A 15,794-nucleotide genomic window follows, 5' to 3' on the forward strand; every position below is an offset into this window, starting at 1 on the left:
AGGGCTGGGTGATGCTCACTCCTCTTCTCTCCCTGCCTGACTCCAACACATCAAAACATCCCTGGGTAACAATGACAAGGATGTTGCCATGTGGAGGCTATGCTGGTGGGCACGCTCCGAGTCCAATGCTATCCCAGCCTGCATCCCAAATGGCACCCGATTCCCAATATAGTGCACTACTTTTGGCCAGGTCTCCTAGGGAATGTAGGGAATAGAGTGCCACTTGGGATACACCCCCACTGTTCATGCCCCCGCCACCGGCCTTGTTATCACTCCTCATTAAAGGGCAGGTGCAGTCAATTCACCTTCGTCCTCGAGCTTAATCTGCGCCGGGCCAAATTATATCAACACCACAACATTTTAGCACGGCAGACAGAGAGAGAATGCTTTTAGAGAGGGCTGTTATCAGAGAGGGGCTTATTATAGACATTAATAAATGAAACGGGTGACCGAAAACTGTTAGTCATGGGTTGAGATGGCAATAGCTAAATGCTTCACGCATGAATTGGCTGGTTTTTCAGACCCCTGCCAATGTCTTTTCTATCGCCGCACGCATCCCCTCGAACTCCCCCCGCTGTATGCGTTTTAAATTGTAGAAATTCATTGGTTTCGATATGAGGGTCTTTGCGACAGCAAGCAAACAGAGTGATTAAGTCCAGGCCTGGCTATTGAGGGGCAGAAAATGGTGCGATTAAATTGGATGATTAAGGGAGTCATTTGTGTCCTGAATGATTGGGAGGAACCGTCACAAACACTTCAGGGGCCAGAGTCCTCTTTGACCTTCACCTGACATGATACTAAATCTCTCTCTCTCTCTCTCTCTCTCTCTCTCTCTCTCTCTCCTCTCTCTCTCTCTCTCTCTCTCTCTCTCTCTCCTCTCTCTCTCTCTCTCTCTCTCCTCTCTCCTCTCTCTCTCTCTCTCTCTCTCTCTCTCTCTCTCTCTCATTCATTCTCTCTTGCTTTCTCCCTGCATGCTCTTTCACGCTCCCATCGCCTCTCTCTCTATCTCTCCCTCTATCGACCTCCTCACCCCTATCTCTCTCTTTCTCCCCCCTCCTCTGTTGCCCCCTCTCTTGTCTCTCTTTCTTCCTCTACCCCCCCCCCCCCCCTCTCTCTCTCCTCCTCTCTCTTTACACCCATCCATTAATGTAGCGCATATCATTAGTCAATGCTGGAGTTCACCTTTGTCAGAGGGATAAATCACCAGAAAAAGGTGGTGAAAGCAGAGCAAGCCCACATGATTTAGTTTAGATCAATTAAAAGTGAAGTGACGGACTGACTGGACCCCATGCTACACTAGCCTGTACACACAGAGGAAGATCTGCCCGGTCAAAGGATATTGGCACTGTAATGTCTTAAAAGAAACAATATCACAGAATTATTTTGGACATTTTGATTCATGCGAAAGGTTGTAAAGCTACCAACACAACTTGGTTTAATTATGAACCGTATTACTGCCGCCGTAGTCAAGACAATTACATTTGATTGGATACTTTCTTTGTTCAACAAGCTCTTTTCATGTCATTTTAATTTACTGTCAAAGCAGGCTGAATATTGGAAACTAAATTATTTACTGCAGGCTCCATAAGCCAATAATGTTCCATTTGTCTGGTACTGAGAGGGACTAGACTAACACGATTATTAAGGACATTAGTTGTAATGGTACATGTCCTTCACTTGATTTGAGCCTTCGTGCTGTGCTTTTAGACAGTGCACTTCACCCAGAGAGCAGCCTGTCATCTGTCTAGCCTGTTCTACTGACAGGCTGTTGCTGGGGAGCAGGTAAGGACCGATAAGGCCAATACAGACCAGTACGGTACATTGCCAAATGACTCCTCCACCCCGCTCATACAGTACATTTCAGAGTCCCTTGTTGTAGCCTACTGCAACTACTCTTACTGCATCATACACAATTTCATTCTCTTCTGCATCATTTCTCAGTTCAGGCTACACCTCTGCATTTCCTGATTTATCGACAAGTCTTTAATCTATTTTCCACGACCGTTGTTGTCCTTGGGATAAGGACCTTGGCTACAGCAGAGAGCTGAGACCTTCATGGCTGGGCAATGTAAGAGGGCCACGTGAAGGCAGTGCTCTGCTCTACTCTGGGCTCTATAATGTAAACCCACGGTGGTGATTTGTACCACTTTGTGTGGGTATTAGGTCCAGCTGACTAAACGGCCAGTCACAACGCTAGAAACAAGCCTTTCCATATTCATTCCAACTGTCCCTCTGATTTATTTCTCCATTACTGGACCATTTGCAGAAGCACTAATTACTGAGCCCACCGACGCAAGGTATAGTGCCTGGTTACATGAGCAACTAACGCAGCTACAGTAGGCCATGTACTGTAATAAAATAAATGCTTTTAACCCTTGAACTTTTTACAATCGTCCCACAAGGGTCTCCGATTTCTTTGAAAAACAAAGTGTACAGTAATCATGTTGTGTAGGAAGTAATGCTTTGATAATACAAGCTCAGAAAAAAATTCACTCAACATACAAACACGCATATCATATGCACACATAGACACACACAGAGAGGGGGGGRGGGGGGGGGGGGGACATTCTGAAGTGCAGTTTCATAGAGCTACTAAGCTACTGGCAAGTGGCAACCTTTGCTTTGTTGTCTTCATTGATGAGTGAAATAGACCATTAGGACCATAGTTACACAGTAGTACACAGAGACTCTTCATTAAGAAAGACCAAACACACAAACATCTATGCGATTTCATGTCCCAGAGAAAACATCTTATAAAAAAGTAATGTCTTATTTACTAAGAAAATGACTCGTATTCAACCACACTGTTTGGCCCTCCCAGTGTTCCATTTAATTGTTATCTGTTAAGAAATATAAACAAAGTGACTACACTATTCTCCTTCATTAAAACACATTGTTCAACCACAATGCTTCCCAGAGCTGTTTGTGCCCACAAAAAGGTGTACAAGTAATTGTTTCCATGGCAATTACTTTCCTTGGTTGTGCATAATAAAATAAATAAAGAAAATAACAAAAACATGCCCACCAGCCTTCCAATGCAGCCAAAAGCAATTTCCTCTTCTAAATTTAGTTATGCAAAGCCTATGGGCATCATCAGCATTTAGTAATTACTTTTATAATTACTGCTGTTTTGCTCACTGTCATTCAATTTTTCTTACACCACGACTGGGGAATCGAACATCTCACACTCACAGCTGGGCAAATTACTATCCATATATTAATTGAGAGAGAAATATAGGAAGCTGTTTAGTCCATGCAGTTCCTCTAGTATTATACACTAACTAACCTGTGTGTGTCTATACAAGCTGCCATTTTTCCAAAAGGTGCATTAATGCCCCCAAAAATTCTGTGTCCTGAGTGTCTATTGTGATGCAAACACCATCGGTTGCATACCAAATGGCACCCTGTTCCCTTAATTGTGCACTACAATTGACCAGGGACCACATGGGACACCTATAGGGCTCTGGTCAAAAGTAGTGCACTATATAAGAATAGGGTGCCATTTGGGACGCACACCATTAATTCCCTCATTACCATCAACAATACGCATGGCACAATGGGCAACAGGGAAAGTGTACTTTAATCAGTGCCCTCTTCAGCGCCAACCTGCTCACCCAAAAGCCCTTCATATGGAGGGACTGGGCCACTCAGGGATTACAGCTAGATCGCTCTGCCAGGCGGTCGAAGGCTTCAACCAGATAACGTGTTGAACACCATTTGACATGTGGACTTATAGTAGTTCATATTACACCACCCCCTTGATCAGGTGGGTGGCAGCTTGGTAATATCCCCCAAGTAGTGGCAATGGGAAGGAGTTTATTATTTGGTGGGAAAAGGATTGATATAGTATCTATAGTGCTGGGTAGGGAGGGAGGTAGGAGGCTAGACTGAAGTAGAGACGGCAGCGTGCATAGACCTCAGACACCTCAAGGTCAATGTGAAAAGTCACTGACAGAACAGTGTCCTTTGGAGCAAGTACATGGGCTTTTGGCACTGATTCCATTCTTTTAATAGTTGCTTTGCAGCTGAGTTAAGAAAGAAAATCACCAAGTGACAGGTACAACACTTGTGAGAAGTGCACAGTGGTCCACTTTTTAATTTGTTCTAAAAAAGAATGTACATTTCTCAAGCGAATTATTTGAATATGTATGAACTGAATGTTTAATTATAACCATAAACAGTATAAACTTCATATCCATTTTGTTTGGCTTGCATTTCCTGATATGGAGCATTTTCCTTTGCAAAACATCAAAGTGGGAAACATATTGCCATCATGTAAAATAAGTTATGTTTGGTCATTCCAGCCATAATGGAGGAGACTATTAGTGCTAGCAGCAGGCTAAGTACTGAAACCATCAAATCTGAAAGGGCTGGATGGACCATAACTACAGAAATCCCACTGCTGCTTCTCTTCTCTCTGTAATTAACACAACTGTTCCAAATGGCACCTTATTCCCTATGTAGTGCACTATTTTTGACCGGGGCCCTACATAGGGAATAGGGTGCCATTTGGGAAACAAGCTAAGATTCTTAATGTGCAGGGGACATCCAGGGGACTGACACTCAGCACGAACAGCTTGATGGAAATCAAATAGGGCAAGCCCACACATAGACAAAGAGAACAGACAGCCTCTCTGGTTGGTTCCTCTATGAAGATGATCCTTGATAGCCTGGCTGATGCGACCCAGCGATGAAGAGCTTTGAGTCACTGGTTTGGACTGGAAGCTGTTTGTTAATGCAATATTCGCTCAGAAACTGAGCAAACGCATTGATTGGTTCTCTCTAATGTTTTTTTTTCTGGGGTTGTTAACTGCCTTGCTCAAAGGAAGAACAGCTGATTTTTCCACCTTGCCAGCTCAGGGATTTGAACGGTTACTGTCCCAACACTCTAACCGCTAGGCTACCTGCCGCCCGAGGAGAACCAACCAGTAAAAGCACAGTCCCCTTCATTATCAACGCGGCGCGCCGTCAACATCGAAACAGCCTTTCCAGACTCTGAAGTCAGGAGGACTTCAAGTTTGGTATCAGACTAGAGTTGACCCCTAATTTAACACAAGGCTATCATTGGATACATAACAACACTGTGGCCTATTCAGTTGACACAGTCAGTCACGTGGACAAATTCCCCTATCCTTCAGTGAAGTTATTCTCACCTTCTGGATTCCGATAGTAAATTATAAATCCTTATACTGTACCAGTCAAAAGTTTGGACAAACTACTCATTCAAGAGTTTTTCTTTATTTGTACTTTTTTCTACATTATAGAATAACAGTGAAGACATCAAAACTATGAAATATCACATGGAATCATGTAGTAACCAAAAAAGTGTTAAACAAATCTAAATATATTTTATATTTGAAATTATTCAAAGAAGCCACCCTTTGCCTTGATGAGAGCTTTGCACACTCTTGGCATTCTCACAACCAGCTTCATGAGGAATGCTTTTCCAACAGTCTTGAAGGAGTTCCCACATATGCTGAGCACTTGTTGGCTGCTTTTCCTTCACTCTGCGGTCCAACTCATCCCAAATCGCAATTGGGTTGAGGTCGGGTGATTGTGGAGGCCAGGTCATCTGATGTAGCACTCCATCACTCTCCTTCTTGGTCAAATAGCCCTTACACAGCCTGGAGGTGTGTTGGGTCATTGTCCTGTTGAAAAGCAAATGAATGTCCCACTAAGTGCAAACCAGATGGGATGGCGTATTGCTGCAAATTGCTGTGGCAGCCATGCTGGTTAAGTGTACCTTGAATTCTAAATAAATCACTGACATGATCCGTTCACATACTCTCACAAAGACACGGCAGTTGGAACCAAAAATCTCAAATATGGACTCATCAAACCAAAGGACATATTTCCTTGCAGCAATTTGACCATGAAGGCCTGATTCACGCAGTCTCCTCTTCCTCTGAACAGTTGATATTGAGATGTGTCTGTTATTTGAACTCTGTAAAGCATTTATTTGGGCTGCAATCTGAGGTGCAGTTAACTCTAATGAACTTATCCTCTGCAGCAGAGGTAACTCTGGGTCTTCCTTTCCTGTGGCAGTCCTCACGAGAGCCAGTTGCATCATAGCGCTTGATGGTTTTTGTGACTGCACTTGAAGAAACTTTCAAAGTTCTTGACATTTTCCGGATTGACTGACCTTCATGTCTTAAAGTAAAGATGGACTGTTGTTTTTCTTTGCTTATTTGAGCAGTTCTTGACATAATAAGGACTTGGTCTTTTACCAATTAGGGCTATCTGCTGTATACCAAATCTACCTTGTCACAACACAACTGATTGGATCAAACGCATTAAGGAAAGAAATTCCACAAATTAACTTTTAACAAGGCACACCTGAAAATTGAAATGCATTCCAGGTGACTACCTCATGAAGCTGGTTGAGAGAATGCCAAGAGTGTGCAAAGCTGTCATCAAGGCAAAGGGTGGCTACTTTGAAGAATCTGTTTAAGAATTTGAATTTAAGAATTAATTCATATTTTGATGTCTTCACTATTATTCTATAATGTAGAAAATAGTAAAAATAAAGAAAAACCCTTGAATGAGTAGGTGTGTCCCAACTCTTGACAGGTACTGTATTTCCTACAAAAATTCAGAAAACCACAGAGTAAACAGGTAGACATTTAATGTACTGTATGTACTGGATAGTACAAATATGATTTGTGCAAGACGGTCTCTGAGAATTTTTGTTGTTGTTGAGCCATCTGATTTCTTGCATTTTTGTAAATTGTGGCATTTTGGTGACTGCTCTCCGCTCTGCTCCTCTCTGATTTGCTCCTCTCTGCTCCTCTCTGCTCTGCTCCTCTCTGCTCTTCTCTGCTCTGTTCCTCTGCTCTGCTCCTCTCTGCTCTGCTGCTCTGCTCCTCTCTGCTCTGCTCCTCTCTGCTCTGCTCCTCTCTGCTCTGCTCCTCTCTGTCTCTGTTCCTCTCTGCTCTGCTCTGCTCCTCTCTGCTCTTCTCTGCTCTGTTCCTCTCTGCTCTGTTCCTCTCTGCTCTGCGCCTCTCTGCTCTGCATGCATGAATAATAAAATGGCCAGGTGGTGGAGGGGTTGGAGGGGGTCAGGAGGCGTGCGCCAGCCGCCAAACAAGAGAAAGGTCATGCTTGTTTGTGCAGTGTCCTTCAACAGATGTGAACCGCCTCTGACAGAGACTAGCAAATTCCGGTTAAAACGCTCAGAAAAAATTAGTTGATGGGTCAATTACAGTAAAGGTCACTAGAAGGCAAAGAGGAGAGAAAGGAGAGCGGCGAGAGAGGAGAGGCGAGAAGTTACGATAATAAATCAACAATGTTTGGAGAGAAGTGGAGGTCAAATTCTTTTAGCTCCGATGCCAGTAATATCGGCTACCGCTTTTATGACTTATCCGAGCTTCCTCACACTAGAGGCTGTTCTAAGGACGTTTGGCAACTCAGACAGACATCACCGCCGTCCAAACGCCAGCTCTAACCCATGCTTTATTCTGAACAAAAATAGAAAATAATAAAAAAAGAAAGAATGAGAATTTTCCCGAAGCAAAGATCCATTCCAAAACCAGAGAGAATTTACAAAACCGGCGCAGTGCTCCTGAGATTTCCCTAAAGGTTACAATCATCAGTTATTAAGTCGAAATGTCTTGTCAGAAGCCGGCTCAGTTTTCTCCCCCAGCAAATCTCCTATAATAACATATTCATGGTAACACCTACACGGGTGTGTATGTTAAGGCACAAGGCAAATTGATTGAGAGACTGGGCCTGCCAAATGAACTGGGCCGGCCATGTATCAGAAACAATATTATTCTGCTGCTGTGTGCGGCTAACCTTGATCTGTGTTGCACAAACAACCCTGAAGAGAAATGATCCTGGCCTTTCCTCTCCGCTCCCTCTTCTGGTACAATAACCTAGCATATGCCCCCTCCCTCCTAACCCCTCCTTCCCTGCCATATTACACATTGCATTGACAAACCTGGCTCCTTTGTGTGTGTGTGCGTGCGTGCGTGCGTGCGTGAGTGAGTGAGTGCGTGCGTGTGTGTGTGTGACATCTGTAAACCAAGCTCTTCAGCCAGCTGTGTGTCTGGCACGCTGGGAGCTGTGGAAGCTCCGGGTCAGGCTCATCTAATGTAGCCTATTCAGAAATAACACTGATTCATAGGCAGAGGGAGATGGTAAGCCGTCTCCATTAGCTACCGGCGATGCACAGCAACAAAAAGAATGGGATCAATACGCCGCTCTTTTCAGAATGTAGTGCAAATAAAATGTGGTGAGTTAGTGATTCAATTCAAACTGGCACTATCTGTCTGTCGATAGGATGGAAGGACAGGACATGCAGCGGAGAGAGAGAGCATTGTTCTACAGAGGTAGGGTAGACGTCACCTTGGTGTGTGTAGTCATTAAAATATCCAAAGGGAAACGTTGGTGGTTCAATCCTCCTGGCAGCATTGTGTAATCATCTTTGATTGAATGCAAAGTGTGGGCTATAGGTCTTAGTTGTGTTAGTAGGAGATCTAGCAGGATGCTCTAACCCAAATAATTCTGCCGTATACATTTTCTCATTAAAATGCATGTGTCTTTTCAAAGGCAGACAACATTGATGCCATCTGGTGTGTGTGTGTGTGTGTGTGTGTGTGTGTGTGTGTGTGTGTGTGTGTTGTTGTGTGTGTGTTGTGGTGTGTGTGTGTGTGTGTGTGTGTGTGTGTTGTGTTGTGGGTGGTGTGTGTGTGTGTGTGTGTGTGTGTGTGTGCAGAGCAAACATTGTGCATTGACTGAACATTTCTGCAATTTACTTTAATGTTTACGGTCATTCCTACTCCAGCATACTCTTTTAAAATATACAGAGCTGTATCTCCTTTAAGTGCACTGTACAAATACCCAATTTCAAAGGCAAATTCGGTTACATTTGGATTCAGTATAGCTGCATGTACTAGGCGCAAAGCTACATTTATCAAAGTTAAATGTTTACTTTTTGAATATTTGTGACCAGACGACAGTCACAAGAGTGCCTCATTTCCCTACCAGTCTAATATTGTGACCAGCCTGAGCACAGTAAAACGTGAAAAATTACCTTAATCCTGTCATTAACGTTGACATTTTACCTCACATAATATTTGAATTTACAGTTTCACCTTAAAGGGATACTTCTGGATTTTGGCAATGAGGCCCTTTGTCTACTTCCCCAGAGTCAGATGAACTGCTAGCAGATACCAATAGAATTCCAGTCATTGCGCTAACGCTAGTTAGCATTGGCTCGCAAAACCACCTCTAACTTCCTTCATACTGGACACAGAGACATAAAAATGGAATCCACAAGTTCATCTGACTCTGGGGAAGTATCCAAAATCCCAAAGTATCCTTTTAATGTCACGGTATTTTAATGCTCAGACAAATAGAGATATCATCACTGTACAGTTGGTAAGGTGAGTGGACCATTGATGGAAACTGTTGGTACTGAACTAGACTGAACTGAACTAAATTGTGGGTAGCTGGACCATGGTGGTGAATGGAGCTTACCTTTGACGGAGGTGTTGGGTGGTGGGCCTTCTATGCGCAGGTTCCATGGCGGGTCCCCCTGGTTGGCGAAGTCCCTCATCTTCAGGTAGCTGATGGTGAGGCGGATGATGGAAGCCTTGTCCAGCTGGCTGGTGATGGCCCCGGGCAGGGGCAGCATCTTGGCCAGCTCATAGAACTCAAAGTTCTCCTTCCCCCGCCGCGAGCGAGCCGCATCCCGGGACTTCTCCTTCCTCAGAGCCTGCAACCTGGTGGGGACAGGAGAAGAGACAGGAGTTAGGACCAGGGTTGTGCTCAGTAGGGACAACACTTTTTGCAACACTCTGAAACTAGGTGGGAGACGAGCAGAAAGTTAGGGCCTTGGTTTCGACCAGGAAGAACAGAAAGGCCATACCATCATTTGACGCCATAAGCAAGTTAGCAAGCAAGACCAGGGTCAGGTTAAGTAAGGAGAAAACGTTTTGAAACGGGGAGGGACTACCTGTACTTGTCCAATTAGAACACATGTTGTTCTCCATTGCAAAATGTTTTGCTACGGTGCGACCTGTTGAACATGACCCTAGTCCATCTGTCAGCTCAGACACCTGACTGTTGTCATACTGTGGACTAAGTCTAAGTCTGTGTCCCAAATGGCACCCTAAAAAATAAATAAAGGGAAAAGGGGGGCATTTGGGAGCTAGGCTAGGTTACAGGGCTATAGGACCAACCACACCAAGTCAGTCAGTCTTGGCCGTTAGTGACTTGCTCTACTCCAGTGGGAACGCTCAGCACAATTGATTCAGTCATTGGAATTTAGAAGTGGGTCGAAGTTCTGATTAGCTTTGGCCTTGGGTCTCACGAGACAGCCTGCTGAATGACTTTCAGATTGCTGCCTTTTTTTAACGTAAGACACTGCAATAGGCCCAGATAGATCTCTCTCTTTCTCTCTGCAGCTGAAATAGTTTCACAAAATGAGATCATATTCAAAAAGGCCAAATACTGCACTGACCTCACTTTACACTGTCTGAGAGCTCAGTGTGATATTTCTCCTCTGTATTTCTACTTCAATTGATTTATTCATGTCAGCTGCCTGAACTGGTAAGAGTAACAAATATACTGCAGGTGCACATTTCTCAGATGTGTCAGAATAGATGTGTTTAAAATAGTTATAATTCACTTTTTTTTTTTACAGTATAATACAGTCCATTTTACGATATTGTACTGTGTGTCATTACACAGTAATTGCTTTGATACTGTATTTATATTACAGTGGAGTGTACTGTAATATTAAATACATAATTTTACTTGCCACCAAGCTGTCTGTAAATTACTGTCAAATTCATGCTAACCCCTTTATAGTGTACTCTATTCAGGTATATGCTTTCAAGCCCTTTATACAGCGGCAGTAGATCACATGACCTATTGAAGGACGCATGGTTGGTTATAGTCTATTGGCTTGTATCGTTCCAGTCAAAGACTTCTGTCCCCTTCAGTCATTGTGTTATTTATTTTATATCGAAGAACTCGAAGCAGTTCCATACTTCCATAACACAACTCCCAACTTTCTATGGCGTTCATCATCCTAAGCCATTTTGAATTAAGTTGCCAATAAATCACACAGAAATCTGTGGGTTCCCCACTGGCCGACACCTAGATTAATTTCTTTACCACCACAAATGCAAAATCTGTTAGAACAGACTTGAAAGATGAGGGAAGAGAGGGTTTCTGCCCTGAAGATGAAAAATTACTGTTGGTGAAGAAAATAATTTCACATTATATTGTCGTTTAGTTATCAGTGATTCAAGACAAAAACCAACAACATTAAGCAAACGTGAATAAAAAAACAGCAAGCCAAGGCCCACCCACGCTCTGACAGTGGGTTACTACTGTATATAGACAGAGTACATAGATTCAAAAGAGGTTTGAGAAATCAATTAATGAGTTTAGACATTCACAATGTCTGCAGGATTCAAATGAGAATTCACCAAGCACCACTTCCCAAAACCTTCATTCAGTCAAATAATGTATTGTGGCTTACTAATACCATGCTCATAGTTGTCAAGATCAATTTATGTTAGCTTTTGTGTGCATCAGGAGTGTAATAGGATAATTTCATTGCCAGATACAGATGCACCCTCTGCCTTTACATCTAAGTAGCAGATTGCTGTTCTTGATCATCTCGACCGCCCCTGCAAGAAGAAAAACACCATTTGATGGTCTGCTGCTCAGACAATATATAAAGCTAGTTGTAATGGTTGTTTGGAGGCAAAGTGCAACAGAGCAGCAGAATTTCATTTGTTCCGCAAACTTGGAAAGCATTATGTCGGCCTGCCAAATATTTCTTGATGCGCCGGGGTTGTGTGACCTTCATACAGCAGACATATTTATCATGTTCTACCAGAGTAAATGTAACACTTTTTTTATATATATATAAACATGAAATTAAATCATGTCGTAGTTCAACGAGAACAACCCAATAGCTTTTTAAGTTCCTTTTACAAGACAGGGATGAGGTCATTAACTTCTGGCTGGATTTGGTTCTGGTTCTGAGGTCACGACCCCGTCTATGTTCCACATCACATACTGTACTCCGGACGTGGCAACTTTATTTTGATTACCGTAAACAAATATAATAACAATAAATAAAACAAATCTGCAATGACCCGTTCTTTCTCAGGTAATCACTTTCTTGAGTTAGTGACCAGCACCCTACATACTACAAGAATATAAATCACTTAATAATTATTAACTATTATATAGATCTTTTTTTTTTTACATTTATTCTGCAACATGCAGATGACCTCATAGTCTGTATTTTACACCACATTCTCCACATACTGAACTACTCCATGAACATTGTTCTCACATTGCAATCACAGAGCGGTCCCTATGCTGGTCCCACTAGGGTGTCAGATGCCCATGCTTAAAAAGAGACCGGTGGTAGGGAGCACAAGCAGAACCGCTTCACAATCTGTCATTCCCATTGAGTCCCAGACAAGCGCCGTTATCATTGTGTAGAGAGAGCCATCTCCATCACCTACACTACAGTCACCATCCACAACGGTGGCACAACCCCACCACATTCTTTTGCACCATTTTCAAATGACTCTCTGTATATTCTGAATCATACAAACCCACACCCATACACACATCTCAATGACATCACAGAGAGAGAAAAAAACATACTGGTTGGTAAGTGTTTACTTGAAAATAGAATGCTTATGGCCCACACGGTGAAATGCCAGTGGGGAAATCAACCAATGTGAGGGGTGTCTGATAGGGATCTGTGTGTAGGAACAGAGAGCCGCATTGTGTTCACACTTCCTGCTTTCCCTCGTCTACAAGAGAACTCCAGAGTACAGTTAGTATTGTAAAAATGGAAAAGACTTGTGAGAAGTCGAGATTAGAGATATGAAATGTACACAGAACAGGACATTTCTCTACTCACAGTAACAGGGTTCCAAAACAGAGAGGGAGTCAGCATCCATTTTAAGTCGATTAGCTTTGACTTATATACTGACGGGGTAACTTACAGTATAATAACAACATCATTATAATAATACAAACCAGACTACACGTACTGCTAATAAAGCATGTGTCGCTTTTAATGAACTAGAAGATGGCAACTTACGGTAACTAATGTAAACTCATAAGATATCTGTAGACGTGGTTGTGCAGCAAACAACAATAAAACAGCCACAGGGTCATTGGCCAATTAAATGAATGGACATCTTGAATGGAGGTGACACACCTTGGTGAGTCTGCTGTCTAAGGTATCACTCTGTGTAGCCAATCAGCGAACCACCCACCATTCAACTTTTGAAGGCAAGGAGAATACATCAAGCGGCCGAAACTTGTGTGCAAATGATCATTTAGGATTGAAGTAATTGGTTTCATCAGTGTTGAAAAGGCAGCCAGAGCAAAATGCCACTTTAGATTAGGGCCCTCTTCCTGAAGAAATGGATGACGCCACTGATCGGGGGACTAAATGCCAAAACTAATCAATTGCTTTTGTGACTCTGGCTCTCCATGCAGCAGTAAAAAGAGAGGGTGCACTAGGTTCTCTTTCTCATTATAGAAAATGCTATCTCCTTAGTAACATAATTTAACTTCTCATCAACTTGGTCACACTGTGTCATCAAACCTGTCCAAACCCCCGGCAGACAATGAGGGGTTATGAAAAACAACCTTGTTCGGGGTTAGGCCCCATTTATAAATACCACCAAGACTGGACAACACCAGGGCCCATATTCACTAAACATATCAGAGTAGGAGTGCTGATCTAGAATCAGCTTATCCTTTTAGATCATAATGAATATGATTATATGGGCAGGGGAGACCTGATCCAGATCAGGACTTCCACTCTGATGGTTTTTGAAGACCCCCAAGGACATGCATGCATTTGTACTGTAGCATTGTACACTACACTAACATGTTCACAACATTGATTCACTATTTAAATGAGATGGTCAAACACAAATCCGAAGCAGATGTACAATATCACAGGTGTTCATCAACACGTACAGTACTATAAGTAGAAACACATTCGTACGAAGTTCGTAAGATTCAATGATGCTGTGACATCTATCTTTTCAGTGAGTTGTAACACCACCATTCTTTTAAAGGAAAACTCCACCCAAAAACTCACTTTTGGTATTTGTCTCATTAGTCCACTGTTGATATAGTCCCAAAATGTTTTGCATGTCAGCAATCAAGTTTTCAGGATAAACTCAGCAAAAAAAGAAACGTCCCTTTTTCAGGACCCTGTCTTTCAAAGATAATTCGTAAAAATCCAAATAACTTCACAGATCGTCATTGTAAAGGCTTTAAACACTGTTTCCCATGCTTGTTCAATGAACCGTAAACAATTAATGAACACGCACCTGTGGAACGGTCGTTAAGACACTAACAGCTTACAGACGGTAGGCAATTAAGGTCAGTTATGAAAACTTAGGACACTAAAGAGGCCTTTCTACTGACTCTGCTCATCTGTGTGAACGTGCCTTAGGCATGCTGCAAGGAGGCATAAGAACTGCAGATGTGGCCAGGGCAATAAATTGCAATGTCCGTACTGTTAGATGCCTAAGACAGCGCTACAGGGAGACAGGACGGATAGCAGACCATGAATAACAACACCTGCACAGGATCGGTACATCCGAAAATCACACCTGCGGGACAGGTACAGGATGGCAACAACAACTGCCCGAGTTACACCAGGAACGCACAATCCCTCCATCAGTGCTCAGACTGTCCACAATAGGCTGAGAGAGGCTGGACTGAGGGCTTGTAGGCCTGTTGTAAGTCAGGTCCTCACCAGACATCACCGGCAACAACGTCGCCTATGCACAAACCCACCGTCGCTGGACCAGATAGGACTGGCAAAAAGTGCTCTTCACTGATGAGTCGCGATTTTGTCTCACCAGAGGTGATGGTCGGATTCGCGTTTATCGTCGAAGGAATGAGCGTTACACCGAGGCCTGTACTCTGGAGCGGGATCGATTTGGAGGTGGAGGGTCCGTCATGTTCTGGGGCGGTGTCACAGCATCATCGGACTGAGCTTGTTGTCATTGCAGGCAATCTCAACGCTGTGCGTTACAGGGAAGACATCCTCCTCCCTCATGTGGTACCCTTCCTGCAGGCTCATCCTGACATGACCCTCCAGCATGACAATTCCACCAGCCATACTGCTCGTTCTGTGCTTGATTTCCTGCAAGGCAGGAATGTCAGTGTTCTGCCATGGCCAGCGAAGAGTCCGGATCTCAATCCCATTGAACACGTCTGGGACCTGTTGGATTGGAGGGGGAGGGCTAGGGCCATTCCCCCCAGAAACATCCGGGAACTTGCAGGTGCCTTGGTGGAAGAGTGGGGTAACATCTCACAGCAAGAACTGGCAAATATGGTGCAGTCCATGAGGAGGAGATACACTGCAGTACCTAATGCAGCTGGTGGCCACACCAGATACTGACTGTTATTTTGAACCCCCTTTTGTTCAGGGACACGTTATTCCATTTCTGTTAGTCACATGTCTGTGGAACTTGTTCAGTTTATGTCTCAGTTGTTGAATCTTATGTTCATACAAATATTTACACATGTTAAGTTTGCTTAAAATAAACGCAGTTGACAGTGAGAGGACGTTTATTTTTTTGCACAGTTTATATAACTTTCAAAATACAGAAATACAGCCGGTATGATGCATTTTGCTTCATATGGTGTTGAGTTTTCCATTATATGAGTTTTCCATTATATATTACATTATATCAGCTATATTTCTGTATTTTGAAAGTTATATATCTTGAAAACTTGATTGCTGACATGCAAAACATGTTGGGACTATATCA

At 43.1% G+C, this 15,794-nt stretch overlaps 1 protein-coding gene across 1 annotated transcript in view; it reads right to left on the reverse strand.

The window, feature by feature from the left end:
• The window catches only part of LOC111968986 (neuronal PAS domain-containing protein 3-like), a 160,797-nt gene that overhangs the window by 34,851 nt on the left and 110,152 nt on the right, over positions 1-15,794 (reverse strand). The window contains exon 4 of the mRNA XM_070445274.1: positions 9,481-9,725. Coding sequence (XP_070301375.1) covers positions 9,481-9,725 — 245 coding nt within the window. The remainder of the gene's footprint in view (positions 1-9,480; positions 9,726-15,794) is intronic.

The sequence above is a fragment of the Salvelinus sp. IW2-2015 genome, linkage group LG9, assembly GCF_002910315.2.
Source record: "Salvelinus sp. IW2-2015 linkage group LG9, ASM291031v2, whole genome shotgun sequence".
Lineage (NCBI taxonomy): Eukaryota > Metazoa > Chordata > Actinopteri > Salmoniformes > Salmonidae > Salvelinus > Salvelinus sp. IW2-2015.